The sequence below is a fragment of the Olea europaea genome, chromosome 10, assembly GCF_002742605.1.
Source record: "Olea europaea var. sylvestris chromosome 10, O_europaea_v1, whole genome shotgun sequence".
Classification (NCBI taxonomy): Eukaryota; Viridiplantae; Streptophyta; class Magnoliopsida; order Lamiales; family Oleaceae; genus Olea; species Olea europaea.
The window spans coordinates 40,675,579-40,701,901 of NC_036246.1; the positions used below are offsets into that span (position 1 = coordinate 40,675,579).

Consider the following 26,323-nt stretch of genomic DNA (forward strand, 5'->3'; position numbering starts at 1 on the left):
TACAACAAATCGACGGATTGATGATCTCACTACTCAGATCGAAGAAATTCGTCAATTGCTTCTACGGGGTGCTGAAAACAATAGGCAAAATGAACAATGGCCAATCAATGATGAGCAAATGGTCGAGCCTTTAGTTCGGAGAGAAAATAATAGAAGGCGTGTAGTAGAAGACAGTGAATCAGAATCGGAGGAGGAGATCGAAGTATCGCCGCATTATCCTAATCGTCAAAATCGAAATACCTTTGATGACTATCGGATCAAAGCAAACATTCCTCCATTCTTTGTAAATATTTGGTTGGTGGAGGTTGAGAGATTCTTTGAAATTATGGATGTTTCAGAACACAAGATGGTTAAGATGGTGGCATTCCGTTTAAAATCTGCGACAACAGTATGGTGGGATCAATTACAGAATGCTCGAAGGAGACAGGGAAAGAGTGGGATTCGAACTTGGAGAAAAATGAATCAATCTTTGATGGATCGATTTTTACCTGTAGATTATGAACATATTTTATATCGAATGTACTTGGGATGTACACAGGAGAATCATATAGTGTCGGACTACACCAATGAATTTATGCGATTGGCAGAACGAAATAATTTGTCAGAATCTAAAAATCAAAAGATAGCCAGGTATACCAATGGTTTGAAGGTGGCCAATCAAGATAGAATTGGGATGCAGAATATTTGGACGTTGTAGGAAGCCATTAACATGGCGATGAAGGTGGAGATGATAGAATCTGATAAGAGGATGGTTTCATATAGGAGGCCCTTACCTGCCGAATCATCATCATCCACCCCTTTAGATAAAGGAAATGCCCCACAACAAGCCCCAATCAATCCTAACAGGAGAAAAGTTGACAACAATGGTCGGTTTGGGAACAGAAGTCAGACTTGGGAGCACCTCAGAATGTAAATCCGTACGCTAAACCCATGGGAGAAATCTGATATATATGTCAAAAGCTTGGGCATCGTTCTAATAACTGTCCTGAGAGAAAGCAGGTCAATTTAGTGGAACCGGAGGTAGTAGATGAGGAGGAAGATACTGAAGTGGAGGATGAGTACGCGGGATTAGAGTTTGCTGTGGAAGAAGGAGTAGAAAAACTCACTTTGGTCATTGCATCTTTCGTTCACTTTGTTCTATCAAGAATAAGGTGTGTGAAGTAATTGTGGATATGGAAGTTGTGAGAACTTTGTTGAGAAGGAGATTACGGAGTCTGTAAGAGAATCTGATTGCTTCTATCCAAGGGTAGTTAAAGAGCTTTTTACAGCAAATAAAGAAGAGGAGTGTGTTCCTCCTGAGGTGCAAGAAATATTGACAAAATTTGAAGATTTGGCTTCCGATGAATTGCCGAGTGAGTTACCTTCTATGAGGAATATTCAACATCAGATTGATTTGGTATTTGGAGCTAGCCTTCCAAATTTGCCTCATTACCGAATGCGTCTGAAAGAGAATGAGATTCTAAGGGAGCAAATTGAGGAGCTGTTAAACAAAGAGTTCATAACAGAGAGTATGAGTCCGTGTGCAGTACCTGTCCTTCTAGGGCAAAAGAAGGATAGAAAGTGGCGTATGTGTATTGACAGTCATGCCATCAACAAGATAACAGTAAAGTACAGGTGTCCCATTCCACAGTTGGAGGATATGCTAGACATGCTTGGGGGTTCTAAGGTCTTCTCGAAAATAGATCTCCGTAGTGGTTATCACCAGATCCCATTAAGCCAAGGGATGAATGAAAGACTGCATTCAAGAGTAAGGATGGACTTTATGAATGGTTGGTGATGCCATTCAGACTTTCAAATGCCCCAAGTACTTTAATGAGGATGATGAACCAGATTCTCCATCCTTTTATTGGGTCTTTCGTTGTGGTGTATTTCGATAATATCCTTATCTACAACAAGTCTAAGGTGGATCACCTAGCTCACTTGAGGCAAGTCTTGGAGGTTCTGAAGGAAAATCAGTTGTACATCAACTTGAAGAAGTACACATTATGTACATCTAAGCTATTGTTTTTAGGCTTTGTGGTAGGGAAAGATGGTTTGCATGTAGATGAAGAGAAGACAAAAGCAATTCGAGATTGGCCAACACCAAAATCAGTTTTTGAAGTAAAGAGTTTTCATGGGTTAGCAACTTTCTACAGACAATTCATTAGGCATTTTAGTACTATCATGGCACATCTCTCATAATGTTTGAAGAAATGGACGTTCAGCTGGGGAGATGAGCAAGATAAGAGCTTCGCCTTCATTAAAGAAAAGTTGTGCACAGCTCCAGTATTAGCCTTGTCAAGCTTCGAGAAGATCTTTGAGGTTGAGTGTGACGCTAGTGGTATTGGTATTGGGGCTGTCCTTTCTCTAGAGAAGAGACCCGTAGCTTTCTTTTCAGAAAAGTTAAGTGATGCCAGGCAGAAGTGGAGTACCTATAAGCAAGAATTCTATGCAGTCGTTAGGACTTTAAAGCAATGAGAACACTACCTGGTACAGAATGAGTTTGTGTTGTTCACTGATCACCAAGCCTTGAAATTCATTTATAGTCAGAAACACATCAGCAAGATGCATGCTGGGTGAGTGACTTTTTTTCAGAAATTTCCTTTTGTAATTAAGCATAAATCTAGAAGTACCAATAGAGTTGTAGATGCACTGAGTCAGAGAGCTTCCTTATCGATCACATTATCACAGGAAATTGTTGGGTTTGAGCACTTGAAAGAGCTGTATGCAGATGATCCTGACTTTAAGGAGATTTGGAATAAGTGTATGAATCGGGAATCAATGGTCGATTTCTATATTAGTGAAGGGTATCTATTCAAAGGCAACTAGCTTTGTATTCCTGTTTCATCTCTACGTGAAAAATTGATTTGAGATCTACATGGTGGAGGTCTAAGTGGACACTTGGGGCGTGACAAGACAATAGCCAGTTTGGAGGCTAGGTATTATTGGCCACAGTTGAAATGGGATGTTGGAATTATAGTCAGAAAGTGTTATACTTATCAGGTATCAAAGGGTCAAGTGCAGAATACTGGGTTATACAGGCCACTTCCTGTCCCTCAGGGCATATGGCAAGATCTAGCTATGGACTTTGTTTTAGGATTACCTTGTACTCAACGGGGGGTAGATTCTATTTTTGTGGTGGTTGACAGGTTTTCCAAAATGGCGAACTTCATAACTTGTCATAAGACTTCAGTTGCATCGCATATTACCAAACTATTTTTCAGGGAGATTGTTAGATTACATGGAGTTCCCAAGTCTATCACATTAGACAGTGATACCAAATTTTTGGGGCACTTTTGGATTACCTTATGGAAGTTATTTGGAACCTCTTTGAATCAAAGTAGCACTGCCCATCCTCAAACCGATGGACAAACGAAGGTTACTAATCGTACTCTTGGAAACATGGTTCGAAGTGTTTGTGGAGATAAAACCTAAACAGTGGGATCTTGCACTACCTCAAGTGGAGTTCGCGTACAACAGTGCAGTTCATACTTCTACAGGCAAGTCTCTGTTTGCTATTGTGTATACAGACTTGCCTTACCATGTGGTGGATTTGGTGAAATTGCCTAAAGGTAATAATAAAAGTGTTGCTGCTGAACATCTGGCAGAGGAAGTGATAGCAATTTGTGATGAGGTAAAATAGAAGTTAGAGAGAACTAATGCAAAGTATAAGGTAACAATATATTCACATAGACGGGATAAACAATTTCAGGAAGGGGACTCGGTGATGGTTTTTTTGAGAAAAGAGAGATTTCCTGTTGGTACTTACAATAAGCTGAAATCAAGAAAGTATGAGCTTTTCAAACTGCTTAAACGAATTAACAATAATGCCTATATTATTGATTTGCTAGAGTCTATGGGTATTTCTCGTACATTCAATGTGACAGATTTGTATGAGTTCCATAAACATGATAATCCTTTGTATCCAGATTATAACTCGGGGTCGAGTTCTTTGGAGGTGGAAGGAATTGATGTAGGACGTAAGGAATATATTGAAAAAAGAATACTAGTAGAAATAAATTATCTTGATTTCGGATCGGTCCCATAAGACCATTTTGGAACGACGAGGGGAACATTACTCACTATTATGTCGTGATGTACGTTGAATTTCGACAGTTCGAGTTTGTTTAGGCCTCGAAAACTGATTTTTAAAGTTTTAACGCGGGTTTTGTCAATTCGTCTATTTTCGTTTTTTTTTACAATTCTAGTTTGATTAAACTTCTTTTTCATTATTTTTAGTTGTTCTAAACTACGTTTCCATGTAAACCTTTATAAATAAGAGTTTAGCTCTTTTTTTTATAATTATCTTTCATTAATAAATTTGTGAATTTATTTTTCTTTATTATTTGGTGGATTTCAAATTTCTTATTCTTAAGGTTTTCGCTTGAATTCATTTCTTTCGCAGCGTCAATTAGTGTAGCGTTATTGTAGACATTTAAAAAATTAATTATTGTATGAAACCCAAGAACCGAATGGAACCGAACTCGAACAGTTCCATTATTAAATTTGGACCCAATAGTTCAATTTACGAAAACTCGAAATTCAGGTTCGGTTCAATTCGATTCGATTCTATCGATTCTAAGGATTCGGGATCGAATCAATCCGGACCACGTCCAACTCTAATTTAGACAACGTCACAATTGTCAAAATGATCCACTAATTTTCCAATGAAGAAATTAAAATTTGTTTTTATTTTATTTTTTTGATCAACAATTCGTCTAGAAAAAACTAGGCATACGGAAAAGTATTGATTGGTTCTAAAGGCTTAGGCCATAGAAAGATCAAGTAATAATGTTAGCTAGTTCTCATAGTATTAAACATCAATCTATATTGCAGTGTAACCATTTATATATTATCCAACAACAATTTAATTAGACCACGACACAAATACGCATCAAATTACAATGTCATTTCCTTGTTTCTTTTAAATGACACAACCACTGGCGGATCTAGTAGTGGGCTGCACTTGGCTGCAGCCCACTGTTGCTAGGTCCAATACACTAAAAAAAAAAATTTTTTTGGTTGAACTGTAATCTATTAGCCCACATTAACCCACCAACAATTAATTTCAATGGGTTAGCCCACCTCAAATGATTTTTTGTTTTAATCTTTGGCCCACTTATTTGTAATCAATAAATTCAACACCCATTGTCCCATTTTCTCCTGTTTTTCTTCACGTATAATCCCGTTCCTTTGGCCTTTGCAAAACCAATTGAAATAATTCCAAAAATCAAAATCTTTCAACCCTAAATCTTTTCACCCATTGTCCCATTTCATATTTTTCTTCAAAGATAATCCCGTTCCTTTGACCCACTTATTTTTTCGATTTTGTATAATTGTAGGTGAAGCATTTTTATTCTTTGAAGTATTGTGTCTGTACTATTTGCTAAGAAGAGGGTCCAAGACTCCAAAGGCTGTTGAACTAGTTGAGGAGGTTCAAGGTTGGTCTCTGACATTGGATGAAAAATCTCATTTCATAGCAAACAGTAAATTGGAATTGGAAATTTGGAAAGTTATCTATTGGTAATTATTAATTAAACAAAGATAATATCCGCTTAAAACAGCCGTTAAGCTATGTACTGTGCAATTGTGTAATTTGTGTTGATGATTTTATCAATTTATGATTATGTCTTTATGGGATATTGAAGCATTTTATTTTTATGCTTTTAGATGAATTTTATGTTGTAAAATATTATTGGGTATAACTACAATAAGAAACTTATATTATGAATTTTTTTTATTATATATAAATTTTATTTGTACATTAAATTTTTTGACCCCCGTAGCATTAATTCTTGGCTCCACGCTTGGACACAACTGAGACTTCTCAATCTCTAATAAACTTGAGATTGATCATATAAAATTTCTCTAGTCATTCCAATGTATCAATATTCTTACATGAAAAGATACAATTATTACCACAACTAAATTTTATCTTTTAATGGCACAAATATTTTGATTTTAGGTAGGGACATGAATGTTACACCCCTCACTAATCCACCTCGGCATGTCTAGCCTACCCCTTAGCAAGGCACCACATGTCTCGCCGAAGTGGTTTCGAAGAGATCTGAGACGAATCCGAAGTGGTCCGAACCTCAAGTTAACACTCTTCGAAGCACAAGCACCATCAAAGTAAATGCCAAGGCATCCCACCCCCCCACTTACGAAAGTGTGAGGAGTACCGAAGCACCCCTACAACAGAAGTCTCTCCGTCGCCAGTTTCAGAAATGTATCTCTATGCCAGAATCCTCTTTTATCTTCATAGATTGATTACTCTGACATCTCAGTTTTATGTTAACTCAACTCAGATGAATTAATTACTTGTCCCTTCTAGATGCGGTTGATTGACGCCTACGAACAGACGTCTCACACCGTCAGATACATACACGTGTCCCCCATCCAACGATTCCCCTCGCCTATAAATACAAAGGTAATGAAACTCTCACTAGAATAACTTGGCACTCCACGCAAGTATAATTTTTCTCCTCCCCACTCTTACACAATTCCGGCACTATCCCAATCACTGTCGACTAACTTGACCGTCGGAGTGTATGCGACCACCACAATTCCCATTGGTTCCATTCGTGTATTCGCTATTGTGCGCAGGGAAAGATACGTGGAGTAACTCTCAGTTGCCCACGTGGAAATTCCAGTTCGCGAGGTCAATAATGTTAAGAAATCTGGGCTGCCTCATTAAATCTTGGGCTATTGGGCCGCATCTTTGTTGAGGCTAATAATAGATAACCGGGTTGCTTGCCCTTTATCAAATCGTATTTTGGAAACACGACATTAGCCTCTTTGAGGGAGTGTGAATCTGCCGTCCACATGGCTACATTTCGGCCCTTCGATTGTGACTATTGAATTGATCGGATTTATACTTAACCTTGGCACTATTCACACTCTCTAGATCCTTCTATCAGTCTCTTCGCCTCTCTCCGTTTTCTGAGTGAAAATTAGGGTTTTGATCTCTAAAATTGAAATCGATCTTTGTGATTGAAATGGTTGTTCTTAGTGCTAGTATCTGATTGTTTAGTACAATCGATAGATACTGAATTTGTGAGGTTCTTTCTGTTTTGAAAAGAGGCGAGAGAAATACGAAGAAATCTGAGATTTCTTCGCACATTTATACTGTTTCTTGGTTGATATTAGTGGATCTTGAGTTAAATTCCTTAGTGGATGCTCAACGGGTGATTAGGCCCCTGTCTGGGCACGATTGTGGTTCTGGAGAATCAATTCTCCTGTCTTTTCTGGTGGCCCACATGAAGACTTTCTGGTTCCCCATGCAAGAGTTCCATTTACTAAATTACAAATTTGCCCACATTCACAACAACTTTGCACTGACAATTAATATACCTTTTGACCGGATTGTTGTAGGAAATTTTGGTGAGAGAATGCAAAATGGTGGGTCCCATTAACAAGTGCATTATTTTTGTCCACTACCATTTTGTCACACGGAATTGAAATGCAACAACACCGACTGGTTTCATAATTTTTTATTAATGATAACATTTTTTTCACGTCTACTTTCGACGAAAAAAATACATGTGCTTATTGTTGTGCCAGATAATCTCTTAACATATCCCACTCATCTCGTCGTGATTCCGGTGCATTTATTTCCACTGAAACTTCGTCACGTGCGCTTGGTAGCTCCACTTCTGCTGCGTCGGGGTCTGTCTCCGCTCTTAGGAATGCTTCGTCCACCACACCCGCCCGTCGAAGAAAGTTATAAATGGCCATGGTTGCAATTACAACATGTGTTTGCACGTCGAACGCATAACTGGGCATACGATTCAGTATTTTCCATCGACTTTTCCAAATGCCAAATGCACGTTCAATGGCATTTCTGCATGACGAGTGTTTGAAATTAAATTTTTCGCAGGCATTTCGAAAGTTACGTCTGTGCCAAGTGTCACCTTCATAGAATTGCTGAAAATGGTACAATATATCCAGGCCCTTATAGGGCACCATATACACAGGTCGATGAGCAAATCCCGAGTCAACCAGGTAATATTTCCCAGGTGCAGGTTGCGGAAACTCAAGCTCGGGATTATGTATTGCCCGCGCCAAGATTCAAGCATCATGGGAGTTCCCCGTCGTACCTGCAAGCACGAATGTGAAGCATAAATTGAAATCACATGCCGCTAGCACATTCTGTGTGGGAATTCCTTTTCGTCCGATAAAACTCACGCGTTGCTCCCGTGGAAGCACGGCTCTGACGTGGGTTCCGTCAATCGCACCAATGCAATCTCGAAAAATGTGATGCTTGTTAAGATTCGAAACGTGATGCTCGGCATAATTATTGTAGTTTAGATCTGGTCGAATTACTCGTCGATAGAATTCGAGGACCGCCCGAAGCACAAGCTTGAAGTAGTGTCCAACGGTTTCCAATGAATGGTTGAAAAGGGTCTGCACCTGTCTGTACCCCTTCCCATGTGCTTATATGATGAGAAACATACCAACATGTTAATAAATATCTAAGTGCTGATGACTGCGAAGCCTGTACTCGTCACACAGCATATGTGCGAACGCTCACAGCATGACGGGATACATGTGGAACTCGGCGTAGCATTGTTGAGGACTATAGTTCATTACGTCCAACATGAACATATGACCATTTCGCACGAATGGATATCGTGAAACACGAGTGCTTTGTTCGGGATAATAGTTTCTGAGAGTAACCTCATTCATTTGACAGTGTCGAAACCACTCCATAATGTCCACTTGCAATTCTTCCATGAATGCCTCGTCGCTCTGTTCGTCCTCCGCATTGGAGGTCGAATGCAACTTGCAGGTGAATTCCGAATGTGCCATTAGACTACAATCACAACATGATATCCAACACTATGGCTTTTGCATGTTGTGAACTTCTACTACATTTATATGCCTTTTATAGAACGTTTCAAGCTATGGTCATGGCAACCAATAATTAAGGTGCAGATAGGACTGATGTGACCAGTCCACCAACTAATGCAGCACTTGTTTGACCCAACCGTGAAAAACAGTCAAAAGTTTGTTTGTCTGCACATATGCTTGTAATCTACAAGAATCAAACTTTTAGTACGCATGTGAGAAAAATTGGGAACTGGAAAAAGCAAACTTAGGCAACTGTTTCCCATAGAAACTAACACAAATAAAATGTCCTCACATCAAACATAGTACATGTCAGTCAACAACAGTAAGAAAAATTACAAATTTTCCACGGACGTGTACGCAATTGACACAAACATATCTCACTACGACTGCATTTTCCTATATTCCTGGTAGCTCCACTCCACCCAAGCAAACTTGTCGTTTGCATTGTCTTGCATGTCAAGTACCTCTCTATTGGCCCTCTACGAAAGGAACTTGCATGTGTAAAACTATAGATCCGTTTGCTTTTGGAGTCGACCTGTAGCGAGCAACTCACTCATGCATGTCTTCGGGTTGGACACAGCTGCTCCAATGAAGTGGTCAATTTTTGCAGCAATCTTCTAACTGGCGGAGGTCGCACGGTCCACAGAATACGACAAGTCCCGAGATGAAAACTTCTTCATCTTCTCTTTCGCTCGCTTCTCCGTGGCCTTCCGTTTGTCCTTGCTGTGCAGGCCGGATTCATCCCTGGTCGACGAGCGCGGTGCGGCTACACGGGCCTCGTCACTTGAGCCGCTACTCTCAACATCGACTGGGACCTCATCACGGTGGTCTTCGCGTGCGCTGTCTTTAAACATGGCGAAGCCAGTGCGGCAGGCCTGGTTAGGTGTGACTGCGTACTTATCGGAGTTGAACACATCCCCGAATAAAACCTTGTATCGGTACAACTCGTGGTAATCCTTGCCCTTGTACTCTTTGTACTCTTTCCTCTCCTAAAGCAATACAAAGCAGACGAGGTTCACAACGAAGTGTGAGAGAAGCAAATACAAATGACTAGAAAAAATATGAGGAATGCATCCATTTCACAAAATAGCAACAATGTCAGCCATTCTTATCCATGCACATGAATGTGTGAACGAAACATAAACACAGTTACAATGCTAGGTCCAACTCTGCAACAAGGCTTTGAAACATGAACGACAACTATACGAAGCACATACGTAGAGAAATAAAAAGCTTGCTCGAGTTTATTACAAGAAAAAATATATATATATATATATATTACTGCCAGCAGATATGCAGCATTCCTAGTGCTGGAATTCAGCTCTTTGTACGTATAAATGGCTCAAATATAGTTCCAGATTAGCCTGCAGGGGAAAGACAAAAGGAACTTATCACTGATTTCACTGGCTTAAACAATACACAGACTATTTCTTGCAGTAGACAGAGGTATAGACGTGGTGCATATGGCTATAGTAGATGCTGTACATGTATTTGACCGAGTGGACGAATGAGAATGAATGCTACATTTACTATGTTCAGGTAACCATGCGGATGGCATTGCAATATCTCATACTTCGAACTCTAGAAAACCATCCCACAGAAAACTCATAATCATAGGCCGGAATAATCGAAAGGGTGTCCATAACAATTCACTTCGTACGTGGTGGAATTAGTGTTATAATAGGGGTTATAGTGTACAAAACATCCAAATCAAGGGCATGCATCTCCTATGAAAAAATGGACAACATTTTGTCCAAGATCAATACTTATCCTGTCCTGTTAATCAGTAGTTTGTTCACTTCGATCATTCAAAAAAAAACAACAGAATTATCAAACAGTTGTCACATGCCTGTATAACATATTCCTCACTATACTAGAAGGACAGTCGGTTTTGGAATAACTCAGGCCTTTCCAATTTTGGATATCAATTACGCAATATGTTTTGAAACATAGCTATTACTGATGAGTATATGACGGTACCTTCGTCTTTCGATCCCACCACTCGACCGAGGCACTGATCAAGCTAGTGGACGTGTCGTATGCAACGCCACTGCTGTTGATCAATTCTTCGAATCTCTTGTGTTTCAAGCGGAGTGCATCCCATCGATTTTTTAGCTGCTGCTTGCTCCAATTGTGGCCGGAGTTGGTGTTGAATAAGTGAACCAATGTCCGCCATTCGAATTTGGTGAAGCACTTCCCATTTTGATGTCCATCAGCGATTACGGTCTCACAGGCGGCAACAAAAATTTGCGTCTCATAGTCTATCCACTGTGCATGCTTACGAGGCCCTGATTCGCTATCAACATGATGGCCATGGGATATGGAGGAGTTCGGGTGTGGGTGTGACCAAAATTTGGCTGCTACAAAATGGGAGGAAAAATTGTTACTTTCCATCAGCAGAATCAACGATCATGGCATTCTACAGTGATCAGAAAAATTAACAAAAGGTTCGAGTTCGAGTACCGTACCGAGGACGTGACTGGGTCTATGGTTGTTCACTGTGGGTGAGCAGTTTTTTCCAACACCTGACCGTGTGTGTGCGGATTAGAATGGGATATGGATAGATTTTTAGAAAATCAAGAAACAATTATAGCACCACAGGAAGCATTAACTTATAAAGATATTTATGGAAGAACTAGTTTAAGATTTTTATATTATAATTAAGTACAAAGACAGAATGATTTTGAAGAAGAGACCAATCCTGAAGAACAACAAAATGAACAATTCCAAAATCAAGTACATCTAGAATTAATAGATGAAGAATTGGATAAAATAATCTATCCAAAAGAATTAGGAATGAATTTAGATAATAAAGAACTATTAGAACTTGAAGATCAAATGTATCTTAATAAGACAATTACAGAATTTGAATACTTATATTATGATCAAGAACAGAATATAAGAATAGGAATTATTATATATATAACCTTGTATCGGTACAACTCGCGGCAATCCTTGTCCTTGTACTCTTTCCTCTCCTGAAGCAATACAAAGCAGACGAGGTTCACAACAAAGTGTGAGAGAAGCAAATACAAATGGCTAGAAAAAAATGGGGAATGCATCCATTTCACAAAATAGCAACAATGTCAGCCATTCCTATCCATGCACATGAATGTGTGAACGAAACATAAACACAGTTACAATGCTAGGTCCAACTCTACAACAAGGCTTTGAAACATGAACGACAACTATACGAAGCACATACGTAGAGAAATAAAAAGCTTGCTCGAGTTTATTACAAGAAAGAAAATATATATATATATATATATATATATATATATATATACTGCCAGCAGATATGCAGCATTCCTGGTGCTGGAATTTAGCTCTTTATACGTATAAAAGGCTCAAATATAGTTCCAGATTAGCCTGCAGGGGAAAGACAGAAGGAACTTATCACTGATTTCACTGGCTTAAACAATACACAGACTATTTCTTGCAGTAGATAGAGGTACAGACGTGGTGCATATGGCTATAGTAGATGTTGTACATGTATTTGACCGAGTGGACGAATGAGAATGAATGCTACATTTATTGTGTTCAGATAACCATGCGGATGGTGTTGCAATATCTCATACTTTGAACTCTAGAAAACTCATAATCATAGGCCGGAATAATCGAAAGGGTGTCCATAACAATTCACTTCGTACGTGGTGGAATTAGTGTTATAACAGGGGTTATAGTGTACAAAACATCCAAATCAAGGGCATGCATCTCCTATGAAAAAAATGGACAACATTTTGTCCAAGATCAATACATATCTTGTCCCGTTAATCAGTAGTTTGTTCACTTTGATCATTCAATAAAACAATAGAATTATCAAACAGTTGTCACATGCCTGTATAACATATTCCTCACTATACTACAAGGACAGCCGGTTCTGGAATAACTCAGGCCTTTCCAATTTTGGATATCAAGTACGCAATATGTTTTGAAACATAGCTATTACTGATGAGTATATGCTAGTACCTTCGTCTTTCGATCCCACCACTCGGCCGAGGCATTGATCAAGCCAGTGGATGTGTCGTACGCACCGCCACTGCTATTGATCAATTCTTTGAATCTCTTGTGTTTCAAGCGGAGTGCATCCCATCGATTTTTTAGCTGCTGCTTACTCCAATTGTGGCCGGAGTTGGTGTTGAATAAGTGAACCAATGTCTGCCATCCAAATTTGGTGAAGCACTTCCCATTTCGATGTTCGTCAGCGATGACGGTCTCACAGGCGGCGACAAAAATTTGCGTCTCATAGTCAGTCAATTGTGCATGCTTGCGAGGCCCCGATTCGCTGTCAACGTGATGGCCATATGATGTGGAGGAGTTCGGGTGTGGGTGTGAACCGAAATTTGGCTGCTACAAAATGGGAGGAAAAATTGTTACTTTCCATCAGTAGAATCAACGATCATGGCATTCTACAGTGATAAAAAAAATTAACAAAAGGTTCGAGTTCGAGTACCGTACCGGGGACGTGACTGGGTCCATGGTTGTTCATTGTTAGTGAGCAGTTTTTTTCCAACACCTGATCGTGTGTGTGCCGGAGAAACTGGGAGCGCAGGATGTGATTGTGGGCATCGAATGTGACTGTGGAGTTGCTTCAATCGGTGGTCGGAGAAGGCGAACGTTGTCAACGCATCTTCGGGGTTGAAGCTGTTGGCAGGGGCTCCATCAACCGGCCGCTGCTGTCGTCGGAGTAGGGTGGGGCGACCGGGTTGTTGCAGAAAATGATCTCGGCGTCCGAAATGTTTTATCACTGTCGGACCAGCAAAAAATTGAAGATATTGCAGCCACTGGAGAGCAATTAATGTTGGCAGCTTCGTCCAGAGGAGGAGCGGTGTCGGTGGCATCATCCAGTGGAGCAGTGGTGTCGGCACCGTCATGGAGTGGAAGAGTTTTCACAGTTCTCTATCTTTGCTTTTCCATTTTGCAGACGATAGAGAAATGGGGTTGGTGTTGGCATTAATTGTGAGGGTACAAATGGAAAAATGAAACAGACATGGGTGTCAGTATTTTTTATTCAAATACCAGTATGAACATGAAATTGTGATCGTTGGACGCATTAACGATAAAAAAAATCACTTAATTTTGGGAAAAATAGTGCGCCTAGACACAGCCCAGGTCTCACGATTGAACATCCGGGCCCTTTCGAGGGTGAAAAATCTCTGTGTTCTTTCCATTTTAATTTCTACAATTTTTCATTTACGGTTACAAATCGATCCTCAAACTTGAAGGTTAAAAATAACAGTGGTATCAGAGCTTCTGGTTATGAAACCGTTTTTGATTTCTAAAAAAAAAAATTTATTTCAAGCCCTATTTTTTATGTTCTCTCGAAAACTTTTTCCAGATCTACAATTTCTTTGTTTCAAATGCAAAATTTGATGTTTAAAATTTTTTGATACTTTGAGTTAAACTTTCGATTCAACTGTTGGTTGGATCTATACTTGCTTTGAATATTTTCTCCTCAGTTCATCGATTTCACTGAAGAATTGTTCCTCGCTATTGAGTTTCTGGACAATTTATGAGTTGACTCACAACTGAGTCTGCCTGAGTGGTCTGACTTTACTGAGTTTGGCGAGTTGAGTTGACTCATTCCGATTCTAGCTGAGTTCCTATCGAGTTTTAGTAACTCGTTTATTTCTTGCTTCTGCAGTGAAAAGCTGCTTACATTCCAGTAGTCTGGTCACAATTTACATACTGAAGTTTTTACCATTTCGGTTTCTGGTATATTTCTGAACCTTGTACTTTAATCTGTTACTAGTTTCTTGTTAATCTTGAAATTGGTTATTAAGGTAAGTGATTCTCCTCTGCTTTCCTTTGTCCAAGACCCCACTGAAGGTCTGAGAATCTGAGGGAGCAGTGGATTTAAAAAGGGTCACCACTCCTTAGACCTTTTCATAATTAACACTTGGTTTCTTGAATTACTGTTAGATAGGAATAATTGCATTCTCCTACTCAGTTCAGAAATCTGTCTGTCTGTTACTTACAATTATCTGTCTGAATCATATATATACTGTGTACTGCATAGTTGCATGTTTGCATACTTACCTGACAACATGTCAAGTGTGTATAAGCTAGAAATAGAGACATGGAATGGTACTGGGGATTTTAGTCTTTGACACCAGAAAATGAGAGCACTGCTACTACAACAAAGATGTGCTGAAGCCCTTGATAATACACGGGCTGCTGAAATTAGAGCTTATAGGAAGAGAGAATTAGATGATACTGCATGGAGTACTATTTTTCTTCATCTGTCTGATAGTGTGATTAGGAAAGTGGAAGAAACCACTTCTGCTGAGGCTTTATGGACAAAATTAGAATCACTCTACTTGACTAAATCCATGCCAAATAAATGTTATCTCTTAAGGCAATTTTACAACTTCAGATTTGACCCATCATCTGGCTTAGAAGAAAATCTTGACAAATTCACTAAAATGATTCAGGACTTAGACAATTGTGATGAGGAAATTTCTAATGACCAACAAGTTGTTGCTCTATTAAACTCTCTTAGTGAAAGATATAGAGACATTAGAAATGCCTTGGAATATGGGGGGCAAGAACTTACTAAGGATATAGTAACATCAGCCTTAAGAAATAAGGAACTTGAATTAAAAGTTGAGTCAAAAGACTCTAAGTCTTGTGAAGGGCTTTATATAAAAGAAAAGCTAAATCACAATAAGAAACATAACCAATACTATACCAATCCTCATAAGAAAGGAAAATTCTCTACTTATAAGCTCAAAGACAAGAATAAGAATCATGTGAAACCAAAGAATCAAACTAGAAAATGCTACTACTGTGGCAAAACAGGTCACTTAATAAAAGACTGTTTTAAGAAAATTTCAGACATGAAGGATAGAAATAATTTGATGGTTCTGCAGCTGTTGCCTGCAAAAATGAACCTGATATCCAGGGGGTGGTTCTTGTTAATACCACCAAAAGAGACTCCAGAGAGTGGGTCCTTGACTTTGGATGCACATTTCACACGTGTCCTTCAAAGGAATGGTTATCTGAATTTGTTGACCTCAATGGAGGGCAAATTCAGATAGGAAATGACATAAGTTGTCAAATAGAAGGTATTGGTAAAGTTAAGTTGTTGTTAGATAACAACTATACTCTTGAACTAGAAAATACAAGATATGTTCCTGAACTCAAAATGAATCTTATTTCTTTGGGAGAATTAGATGAGAAATACAATATCAATACTCACAAGGGTCTTATAAGCCTAACTTTAGGAGAAAAGAGAGTCATCTCCTCTCCAAAAATAAATGGAATTTACACTGTCCATGCTGAGCCTGTTTTAAGTCAGTGTACCACTGCCTCAAACTGTGAGTTTAACAAATCCTTACTTTGGCATAAAAGAATGGATACATTTCAGAACAGGGATTAATCATTTTAAATAAACTGAGATGTTTTGGAAAGGAGAATGTTGAAAAATTAGACTTTTGTGAAAACTGTTTAATTGGAAAACAGAAAAGACTGTCCTTTAAAACCGGAACCCATAAATCCACTTCTATACTAGACTACTTACATGTTGACCTTTGGGGTCCAGCATCAGTAAACACCTTAAGTAGATTCAGGTACTATTTTCTCATTATAGATGACTATTCAAGAAAAATATGGACATTTCTTTTAAAGCAAAAGTCTGAAACTTTTCAAAAGTTTCAGCAATGAAAATCTATGATTGAAAATCAAACAAACAAGAAAGTCAAAGCATTAAGAACTGACAATGGTCTTGAATTCTGCAATTTTGAATTTAACTCATTTTGTAAAGAGGTTGGAATTCTAAGATGTAGAACTATAACATACACCCCTCAACAAAATGGAGTTGTTGAAAGAATGAACAGAAACCTGCTGGAAAAAGTCAGGTGGATGATGTATAGTTCTAGACTTTTAAAAGTTTTTTGGGGTGAAGCTCTAAACACAACCACCTATTTAATTAATAGAAGTCCATCTAGTGCTATTGACTTTCAAGTCCCTGAAATGTTACGGTCTGGAAAAATACCCGACTATAGTAAACTCAAAGTTTTTGGCTGTGCTGCTTATTCCCATCAAAGTGAAGGCAAACTTGAGCCTAGATCCCAAAAATGTGTTTTCTTGGGATATGGAGAGGAAACTAAAGGCTATAGACTCTGGGTTAAAGACCAAAAAAGTTTTAAAATAATAATAAGTAGAGATGTCATCTTTAATGAGAATGACATGCCTTGTATAAAATCTAAAGATTCTAAAATTTCTGAATCTGCACCAGAGAATAAAACCATCCTGGAAGTTCAACCTGAAAATGCTGTAAATCAAGATGATTCTTTTGAGGTGGAGCACTCCCAATCTGAAATAAACAATGAGGAAAATGATTCTGAAAATGAATCTGAATTTTCAATAAATACTCTTGCTGATTATCAGCTAGCTAGAGATAGGGAAAGAAGAACTATAATTCCATCCACCAGATTCAATAATGAGGAGTTTGTCACTCTGTTTTCTGCACTTGACTCCTTAAATTCTGAACCTACATCTTTTGATGAAGCCATTAATTCTTCAGATTCTAAGCTTTGGAAGGAAGCTATGGATGAGAAAATGGATTCCCTTATTAAAAATAAAACCTGGATTTTGGTCAATAGAACTAAGAATCAAAAGATTGTAGATTGTAAGTGGATTTTTAAAATTAAAGGAGATTCAAACTCAGAAAATAAGAGATATAAAGTCAGATTAGTGGCTAAAGCTTTCACTCAAAGAGAAGGAGTGGACTATAATGAAATATTCTCTCCAGTGGCCAAGTACACTACAATTAGAATTTTACTGGCTTTATCTGCTCATTGCAACTGGGAATTAGATCAACTTGATGTTAAAACAACATTTCTAAACGGTGATCTTGATGAGACAATATACATGACTCAACCCAAAGGATTTGAAATTAAATCAAAATCAGAAAATGTTTGTTTGCTGAAAAAATCTCTTTATGGGCTTAAATAAGCTCCCAGGCAATGGTATTTGAAATTGAATTCATTTGTGCAGACTATAGATTTTGTAAAAAGTTGTTATGACTCCTGTCTCTTTTATAAAGGTTTAGGTAGAGCTGAATCTATTTACTTGTTATTATATGTTGATAATATGTTGCTTGCTTGTCATGATAGAAATGAAATATACTTCATTAAATCAAAGTTAAAGTCTGAGTTTGAAATGAAGGATTGAGGACAAACTAAAAGGATTCTTGGAATGGAAATAGATAGAGATAGAGATAAGTACATATTAGTGCTAAAACAAGAATCTTATGTGAAGAAAATTCTTGAAAAATTTTCTATGCTCGATTGTAAACCTGTTACTCTTCCTATTGCTAATCACTTTAAACTGTCTAGTGAACAATCACCTAAAACAGATGATGAATTAAAAAGAATGGAGAAAGTACCTTATACTAACACTGTAGATTCTATCATGTATCTCATGGTCTGTACAAGACCTGACCTAGCACATGGAATTAGTGTTTTAAGTAGGTTCATGGCCAACCCAGGTGAAATTCACTGGCTTGCAATAAAATGGACGTTAAGATACTTAAAAGGGTCATCTGAATTAGGTCTAATGTATAGAAGAAGCAACGAAGAGATAACTTTAAGGGATTACACAGATTCAGATTTTGCTGATGACTTAGATAGGAGAAGATCCACATCTTCCTATATTTTTACTTTATGTAATGGATGTATAAGTTGGAAGTCACAACTACAAAAATTAATTGCCTTATCATCTACAGAAGCTGAATATATTGCAGCTTGTGATGCTGTTAAAGAAAGCATTTGGTTAAGAGGTTTACTAAATGAAATTGGCTTTGCAAATAATTCTGTTAACACTTATACAGATAATCAAAGTACAATATATCTTAGTAGGAATCTTCTATATCATGATAAAACCAAACATGTAGACATAAAATTTCACTTTGTGCGAAATATGGTCGAAAAAGGTTTGATCAAATTGGTTAAAATTCCTACAAAGTTCAATCCCTCTGATTTGGGAATTAAAGTACTGCCTCTAAACAAATTTAAATTATGCTTGAAGATTCTAAATATTACATAAAGGGGTGATAAATTTAGAACTTCAAGTGTTGTTTATGATAAGGTTAACTGATTTAATTTATTTTTACTTTTATTTTGTTTTACAGGAATTTAGAGCAAGTGAAGTTAACTGATTTAGTAACAAGATCCATTAGTAAAGACCAAGATTCAACTCAACAAGGTGGAGATTGTTAAGAAATCTGGGCTGCCTCATTAAATCTTGGGCTGACCGCATCTTTGTTGAGGCCAATAATAGATAATCGAGTTGCTGGCCCTTTATCAAATTGTATTTCGGAAACACGACATTAGCCTCTTTGAGGAAGTGTGAATCTGTAGTCCACGTGGCTACATTCCAACCCTTCGATTGTGACTGTTGAATTGATCAGATATATACTTGCCCTTGGCACTATTCACACTCTCTGGATCCTTCTTTCAGTCTCTTCGTCTCTCTCCATTTTCTGAGTGAAAATTAAGGTTTTGATCTCTAAAATTGAAATCAATCTTTGTGATTGAAATGGTTGTTCTTAGTGATAGAATATGATTGTTTAGTATAATCGATATATACTGATTTTGTGAGGTTCTTTCTGTTTTGAAAAGAGGCTAGAGAAATACGAAGAAATCTGAGATTTCTTCGCACATTTGTACTGTTTCTTGGTTGATATTAGTGGATCTTGAGCTAAATTCCTTAGTGGATGCTCAACGGGTGATTAGGTCTCACGACTGAACATCCGGGCCCTTTTGAGGGCAAAAAATCTTTGTGTTCTTTCCATTTTAATTTCTGCAATTTTTCATTTACGGTTACAAATCGATTCTCAAACTTGAAGGTAAAAAATTACAAACAATGAGAGTCAAAAAAAATTGCGATTTGATGATTTAATTAGTGAATTTATCTCCCATGAACATAAACAATCTTGCCGAATCATGTAAATTTGTGTTTACTGCACGATTATTGCATGCGCGTATATCTCTTTGTTTCAGCATGTGTTTAAGAGAGAGATGTTGAGATATGCCATGATGAGATAAGAATAAAGAAAAGGGTGAGATCCATGAGTTATGACAAACGAAGTATGGGATGGTCGTTGTCATTCAATCAATGACCAGTTGAATTCTATCTTCTATTCAATTCTTCAACGCCTTTGAAATCTAACACTACGGCGCAAGTCTGTCCACATCTTGATCTCTCTTTATATCTTGTTCTAGCATGAGAGAGAGAGAGAGAGAGAGAGAGAGAGAGAGAGAGTGTTTGGACAAAAAATCCTTAAAAATATTACATAGCTTTATAGAAAGAAAGTTGAATGGAGCACCAAGAAATGCAAGAAACTGCTACATTCTTGCCTGTTATCCTGAGATTAGATCGTCTCGATCGCCTGGTAATCCCTTTTTTTGGTCCCAAAAATTATATCGTCTTGGATGGCCTAACATGTATTTGATAGGGTGGATTAAATAGTACCAGATGATCATAAAATTTAAGCATGTTTCATTCGTGATGGTTGATGAACTTTTTATTTTTCAGCTGCAACTTTTAGAAGAGAGGCACAGCTCATCAAGAAGAGAACTTTCTTCTACTGCTATTGTGGAAAAAGATGAGTGCAAAGATCTATCTTCGGCTCTAGAGGAAGTTCACCAAAAAGGCACACTTATGGAACGGCTGTCTGTGCTTGAAAATCGAGTATTACAGGTTTCGACTGCCCTATTTATGTAGCCGACTTAAATTTAGTATTAGGATTTAGAAGCTCATATTCATATATATGCTTGTTTTCCGTGCAGCTGAGCCTGGAAATGGATGAAGGGAACACATCGAAGTCGAGCTCTTCAACAGTTCAAGTTTCACAAGGGATTAGGAATTTAGATTCTGAATTGTGCAATGAAACAAGGCAAGATGAGAACGTAATAATCACAACCCAAGAAATTGAAGGCCCTCCTGCAGTTCAAGTAAGTTATACATTACGATACAATATTTTAGCTTCTTTTCCATACTGTCCATTTACCGAATGTGCTAAAAATTTCTGGCTTCCTTGAAGCAGACCGCCCAACAGAACAGTGGACGACGCAGGAAAAAAGCGCATAAAAAGTGGCTCGGGTTATTCCGATTTCCATTGACATGTTAATTTTGCCATGTTTCTCAATCCAGCTATGGAAATAAAGAGTGAAAAATGAGAAAATAAGCACTTATAAGTTGCTTATATGTAAAAATATTGGAAAATTGGGTATGGGGAAAAGTTGGTTACGATGAGAACCGCCTTACATGTTTAAGCTGATCTTTATAGATGAATTGATGAGTGTGTGTGTTCAAAATGTGTTATCCATGACGAGATCAGCCCACAATTTCTTTTCATTATACATTTTCCATTCTAACGGTCAAAGCATGATAAATTTTTTGAGGGGTGGGTGTCTATTTTTATACACTTCACAATAATCGATGATTAGGGTTTATTCTGGAAAGCAAACATATATGTATTTTTCAGTTTTATTATAACGTTTACTTCTATTGTGTCAAAGATATAGTTTCTATTTGGTGTAGATTAAAATAAATTTTTTAACAAATTTTTATAAAAATTGATGAAATATATGATTAAAATTAATTATTGACATTGACTTAAAATTTTTAATAGATTTTAATATACACCCATAATAACGAAGTATGCAATGAGGACTTATAGATTTCAAGGGCAATGTAAACCATTTCGGTCAATGAAGTAAATGGTAATGTGTTGTCATGATAATCTGTCATCTAGTATTTATCAAGAGAGTAAAGTTGTTCGTACAGGCTCACGTCGTTCCAATTCGAACAAGAGGTTGGGCCGACATGGCCCTAATCATCTAGCACGGTTCATTTGGTAAGGAAAATTGTTCCTCCTATCATTGAATTTGATAAATAATCACAACTCTTAATGTAAATTATTTTAATTGTCCAAATCTATCAAAACTTTACAAAATCTTATACTCAAATCCAAACACACCCCAGTGAAGGCTTTAGTAGATCAAATTTTTAGATTTTTTTAATTAAAAGTTATAATTATTTGTCAATTTTTTTGGTAGGAGGAAAAATATCAAATGGAGAAATTTTAAAATTGATTAAAATCATCAAAATCGATTCGCAACGATAACCGGCAGTTTCACGCCAAAATTTTGTTTTTGTGTATCTAATTCTCACTTTTTGTTCAACCCTTGACTTTAGTAAATCAATTTCTAAAACATAAATATTTACACAGTTCAATACAAACATTGTATCATTTTCAGGGCCAGCCCTGCCTGCCTTGGGCCTCTCAAATTTAAGGGGCCTCTAAAAGTAGAAGCCCAAGAACTGCCCCCAATCCTAAACCCCTCAAATCCCTTTAAAAACAAACCAAAAAAAAAAAGAAAAAGAAAAAAAAGGTATATATAAAGAAACCGACCACCCAAATCCGTCGTGGAAAACTCGAATCTCCGCATTTCGGACATCGGATTCTTTTTCTTATATCAAATTCGATTGATTTTGAGGAGTCTTCGCACCTTTCTCCTCTCCGTGCGCCAACAATTGAAGCTCGTTTTGCTTGTTTTGATAGTATATAGAGTTATAGAGGTAACAAAAACAAAAGGACATGTTTTCAATTGTTTTAGGCTTTTAGCATCTAATTCGATCCTTTTGTTTTGTTGTGTTTAGTTTGACATTGAGTAGCTGAACGTCTCAATTAGAAAGATAGATTTTTTTATTATTTTTTTAAATTTATGTCGTGTTTTATTGCAAAATCTGAAAGTTAAAAAACGTTTGTCTTTTTTAGTTTTTCTAAATACCTAAGGGTGGTTTTTAGGAAGAATGATTCCTAAAAATTGAAGCGTGATGTTGTGTTTTAGGTTCATCCATATAGAATATTAAGCCTTAACCAGAGATAAATTTTCATACGATCTGCTTCATGTCCTGCTGGAATCAGAAAAAACATGGACAATTTGGTTAGTATATTGTTGACGATGATAAATTGAAAATCATTGCTAATTGCTTTTCTGTTATTATTCTCTTCTGGTTTTGTTTTTTATTATAGTTCAACTTGGTTCTTTTACTTTGATGCTTTATGTTAAAGGAAAGGTGAAAAAACGAAAGGACAATAATCTTCGAGTGTAGAGAACAGTTTGGGAATTGCATTTTTTCTGTTCTTTCTTGTCAACTAAATTCTGTCACAATACATTCATTTTTTAGTAAATGTATTAAGTGTGATATTTTAGTGATGATAGAAACATCATTAATCTTGTCTTGCATGCAAATAATGAAATTATCTATTTCTAGTTAGTTCACTAGGTGAACTTATACAAATTAATTCTTTCTATTTAGTATTGATTGAACTTTTAAATTTGAAGTACTGCATACAAGAAATTTGAATAGGAGCATAAAAAGATCCATTGAGAGGTTTTGATGTCCCTAAAGTTTTTATTGGCATTCTTAGCCCTTGATGTGGACCATGCGATGCATTAATAGGTTATAAACTAGCAGTTGGATCACCTACAACTGTTATTTGTATTTAGTCACAAATTTGAGTTGATCAGCTTCTTTTTAATATAAAAGTGTTAATTATTTAAATATTTAAATATTATTAAACTTGTAAAATAAAATATTATGTTGAAGGGCTTTATAATAATTAATCGTCTAGATGCCTCAAAATTCTCGAGGCCAACCTTGATGATAAAGAACATTACTCAAAGAGTACTATGTTTCATTTGTAACAAATAATATTGAATGGACTAAGAGTGATGATTAATAAATTTAGAAAGATTACAAGACATATCAACTATCTTCTACGACTTTTGTGCCTAAACTCCTATTTGGTCGGGATTAAAATTTAAATTTTTATTAAATTCAAAGTCAAAATTAATTTTAATGATATAACCACATATTTTTTCAACTTTTATCATAATCTTCTAAAAATCTGATTTCAATTCCCTCCAAACAGGGCAAAATATTATTTATGTGCTCTTTGCATGCCCTTCTAGAAGACGCAACTTGTCCCAAAGCACCTTATGCGTGTTGAGGCAATTTTGAAGAAAAATGTAAATGTACTTAATTTCTAAGTTAGCAATATAGTTAACTGTCATCATTAAAGCAATTTAACTCCTAAATTGTTCTAAATATTAATTTCTTTTTTGGTTTTTTTGCTGCAATGTATATTCATTGATATAAAATGTGCTAATTGGAGATATTGATAGCTGTCATGAACAAATTGTTGAACATGTTGTAAAGTATATACGTCAAAAAGTATTCCTATCTCTTTATAAGTTAAACAACTCTTCTTAACAAATAGGTTCCTTTTTTGCTGCAAATGTATATTCTTTGATATAAAATATGCTAACGAGAGATATTGATAGCTATCATGAACAAATTGCTGAACAGGCCATAAAGCATATATATATATATATAGATATATATAAACAACTCTTCTTAACATATAATTTCCATTTTTTTATTTTTTTTGCTGCAAATGTATATACATTGACATAAAATATGCTGATTAGAGATATATGAACAAAGTGCTGAACATGTTGTAAAGCACATACATCAAAAAGTATTTCTATCTCTGTATAAGTTAAACAACTCTTCTTAACATATAATTTCCATTTTTATTCAAACTTATCTAAAATGTGTAGCATTTATTCATAACTCTTTTACATATCGAACTATCAAATATAGTTTCCATCTGAAGTTTCATTTATTCTCTAACAAAAACGCCCTCTTGAGTCTTAATTCACAGGTTCAACTTATGCAAGCTGTGTAATGATCCCATACTAACTGTATCAAATTATGTCAGTTCCAACTTCCAACCCAGCCTGGTTCTTACAATGAGAATTATTTTTTTATTTTTTTATTTTTTAACCTGCAAAACTTAAAAAAATAATAATAATAATAAATAAATAAATAAATAAATCTACCAATTAAAATCCATTATAAGCTTATTGGTCATCCATGACTTTGCCCGAAAGGTAATTTGTTCACTGGCTGTCTTGGCCTGGTCTGTGGTTTGTTTTCTGTTGGATATCACTGATTCTATTGTTGCATGGCACTAGTCTATTACACCATATATAATATTGAAACCGTTTTATTACAATAAATTGAACCTGTGTGAATTTCAACTCCATAATAAATTATTTCTTTAACTACTAATGATCCCTTATTGCTTCTTCCTAATATCTTCTAGTTGGTTTTCGTTATTCATATTTTGTATATTTTAATGTATTACATGTTACTCATTTACTTGGCTTCTGAACTTTACACATTAGTATCTCAAAAGTCGATCCTAAATCATTGCTAACATAATCAACAAGTTTGCATTGTACTAAAGATTCGACTAATCTTCGAATGATCTTTCGTGAAATTTGTCTTACAAGAAAAAAGCTGGAGATCCCGGGATTCAGTCCAGGGGCCGAGGTGCTGGCCCGCATGTGTGAAGATCCAGGGTCGAGGTGCTGCCACCTCGACCCTGGAACGGTGCAGCACCTCGACCCTGGAACGGAACCCGGGGTTCTGAAGCAACTCTCGTCTTACAATATACAAATTGTGATGAATCTTTTCTATTCAATTAGCACCTTGCATAATCTGTCAATTATTCATTTAATGCGAAATTTGAGCAATAAAGCATTTTTTTAAATATGATGAACAAGCCTAATTCATATTATACAGTCGATTTTTCATTACTAAAATTAACTTAAAGAGGTGAAAGTGATCACAAGCAACTGCTTGACTCACGGCAGAATTTGTCGCTTTGTGCTTTCGCCTAGAAAATCTTCTGTGCAGTTAATGTTGGGAAATTATTTAATTTGACATGTGAGTCGTAATTAATTTTGTATAAAGACTATCTTAAAGTTAAGTTTAAAACTAAAGTGAAAGAGTTAAGTAATGGGCTTTGGATATCTATATAAAGTGTGGACCGATTATATGTGTGGAGATCAGAGTTCTTTAGAACTATATTTTATGATAGACAAAATATATATGGAAACTATAAATAGGCTTATAGCTCCCAATTCATATATAATTTCTCAATTTTTGTGTCAACTCACCAACACAAGAATTAAAAGAGGCTTTCCGTATTGAAGAGAAAAATTCAAAATCCACAATTAAGAACAAAGATTGAAGAGTTCAAGAACCCAATATAAGAATGAAGATTATGGATCAAGAAGGAAAATCAAGATCAATAACTTAAGAATCAAAATAATTAATAATCAAAATTCAAGATTCAAGATCCGGAATTAAGATCCAGTATTAAAGAAATATTCCCAACAAATTAAGGTAGGTTCCACACTTCATAATTCTCTTGGTGATTTGACATGAAGGATTTTGGTAATAAATTAATTAGGTTTTCATGCTATTAAGATTTAAAGTTTCATAAAATTACACCAAGTGGTATTAGAGCCAACTTCATATTAAAATATTAAGATTAAAGGAAGATTTTAGGGTTGGAACAGTGAAATTTAGTCCTAAATTTCAAAAATCAGATTTTTTT

The 26,323-nt window shown here is 36.4% G+C and overlaps 2 protein-coding genes across 2 annotated transcripts; one reads left to right on the forward strand and one right to left on the reverse strand.

The window, feature by feature from the left end:
• Positions 1-10,788: 10,788 nt before the first annotated feature.
• LOC111400661 (L10-interacting MYB domain-containing protein-like) lies at positions 10,789-13,321 on the reverse strand. Its single transcript, XM_023028056.1, has 5 exons — positions 13,286-13,321; positions 12,802-13,182; positions 11,760-11,810; positions 11,220-11,251; positions 10,789-11,128 (listed from the first exon to the last, which is right to left on the reverse strand). Exons 1-5 carry the CDS (start codon positions 13,319-13,321, stop codon positions 10,789-10,791), a joined length of 840 nt encoding a protein of 279 aa, XP_022883824.1.
• A 6,706-nt stretch (positions 13,322-20,027) lies between these two features.
• Positions 20,028-21,106, forward strand: LOC111402776. Its single transcript, XM_023031111.1, has 4 exons — positions 20,028-20,230; positions 20,374-20,538; positions 20,628-20,792; positions 20,885-21,106. Exons 1-4 carry the CDS (start codon positions 20,156-20,158, stop codon positions 20,966-20,968), a joined length of 489 nt encoding a protein of 162 aa, XP_022886879.1. The 5' UTR covers positions 20,028-20,155; the 3' UTR covers positions 20,969-21,106.
• Positions 21,107-26,323: the final 5,217 nt, after the last annotated feature.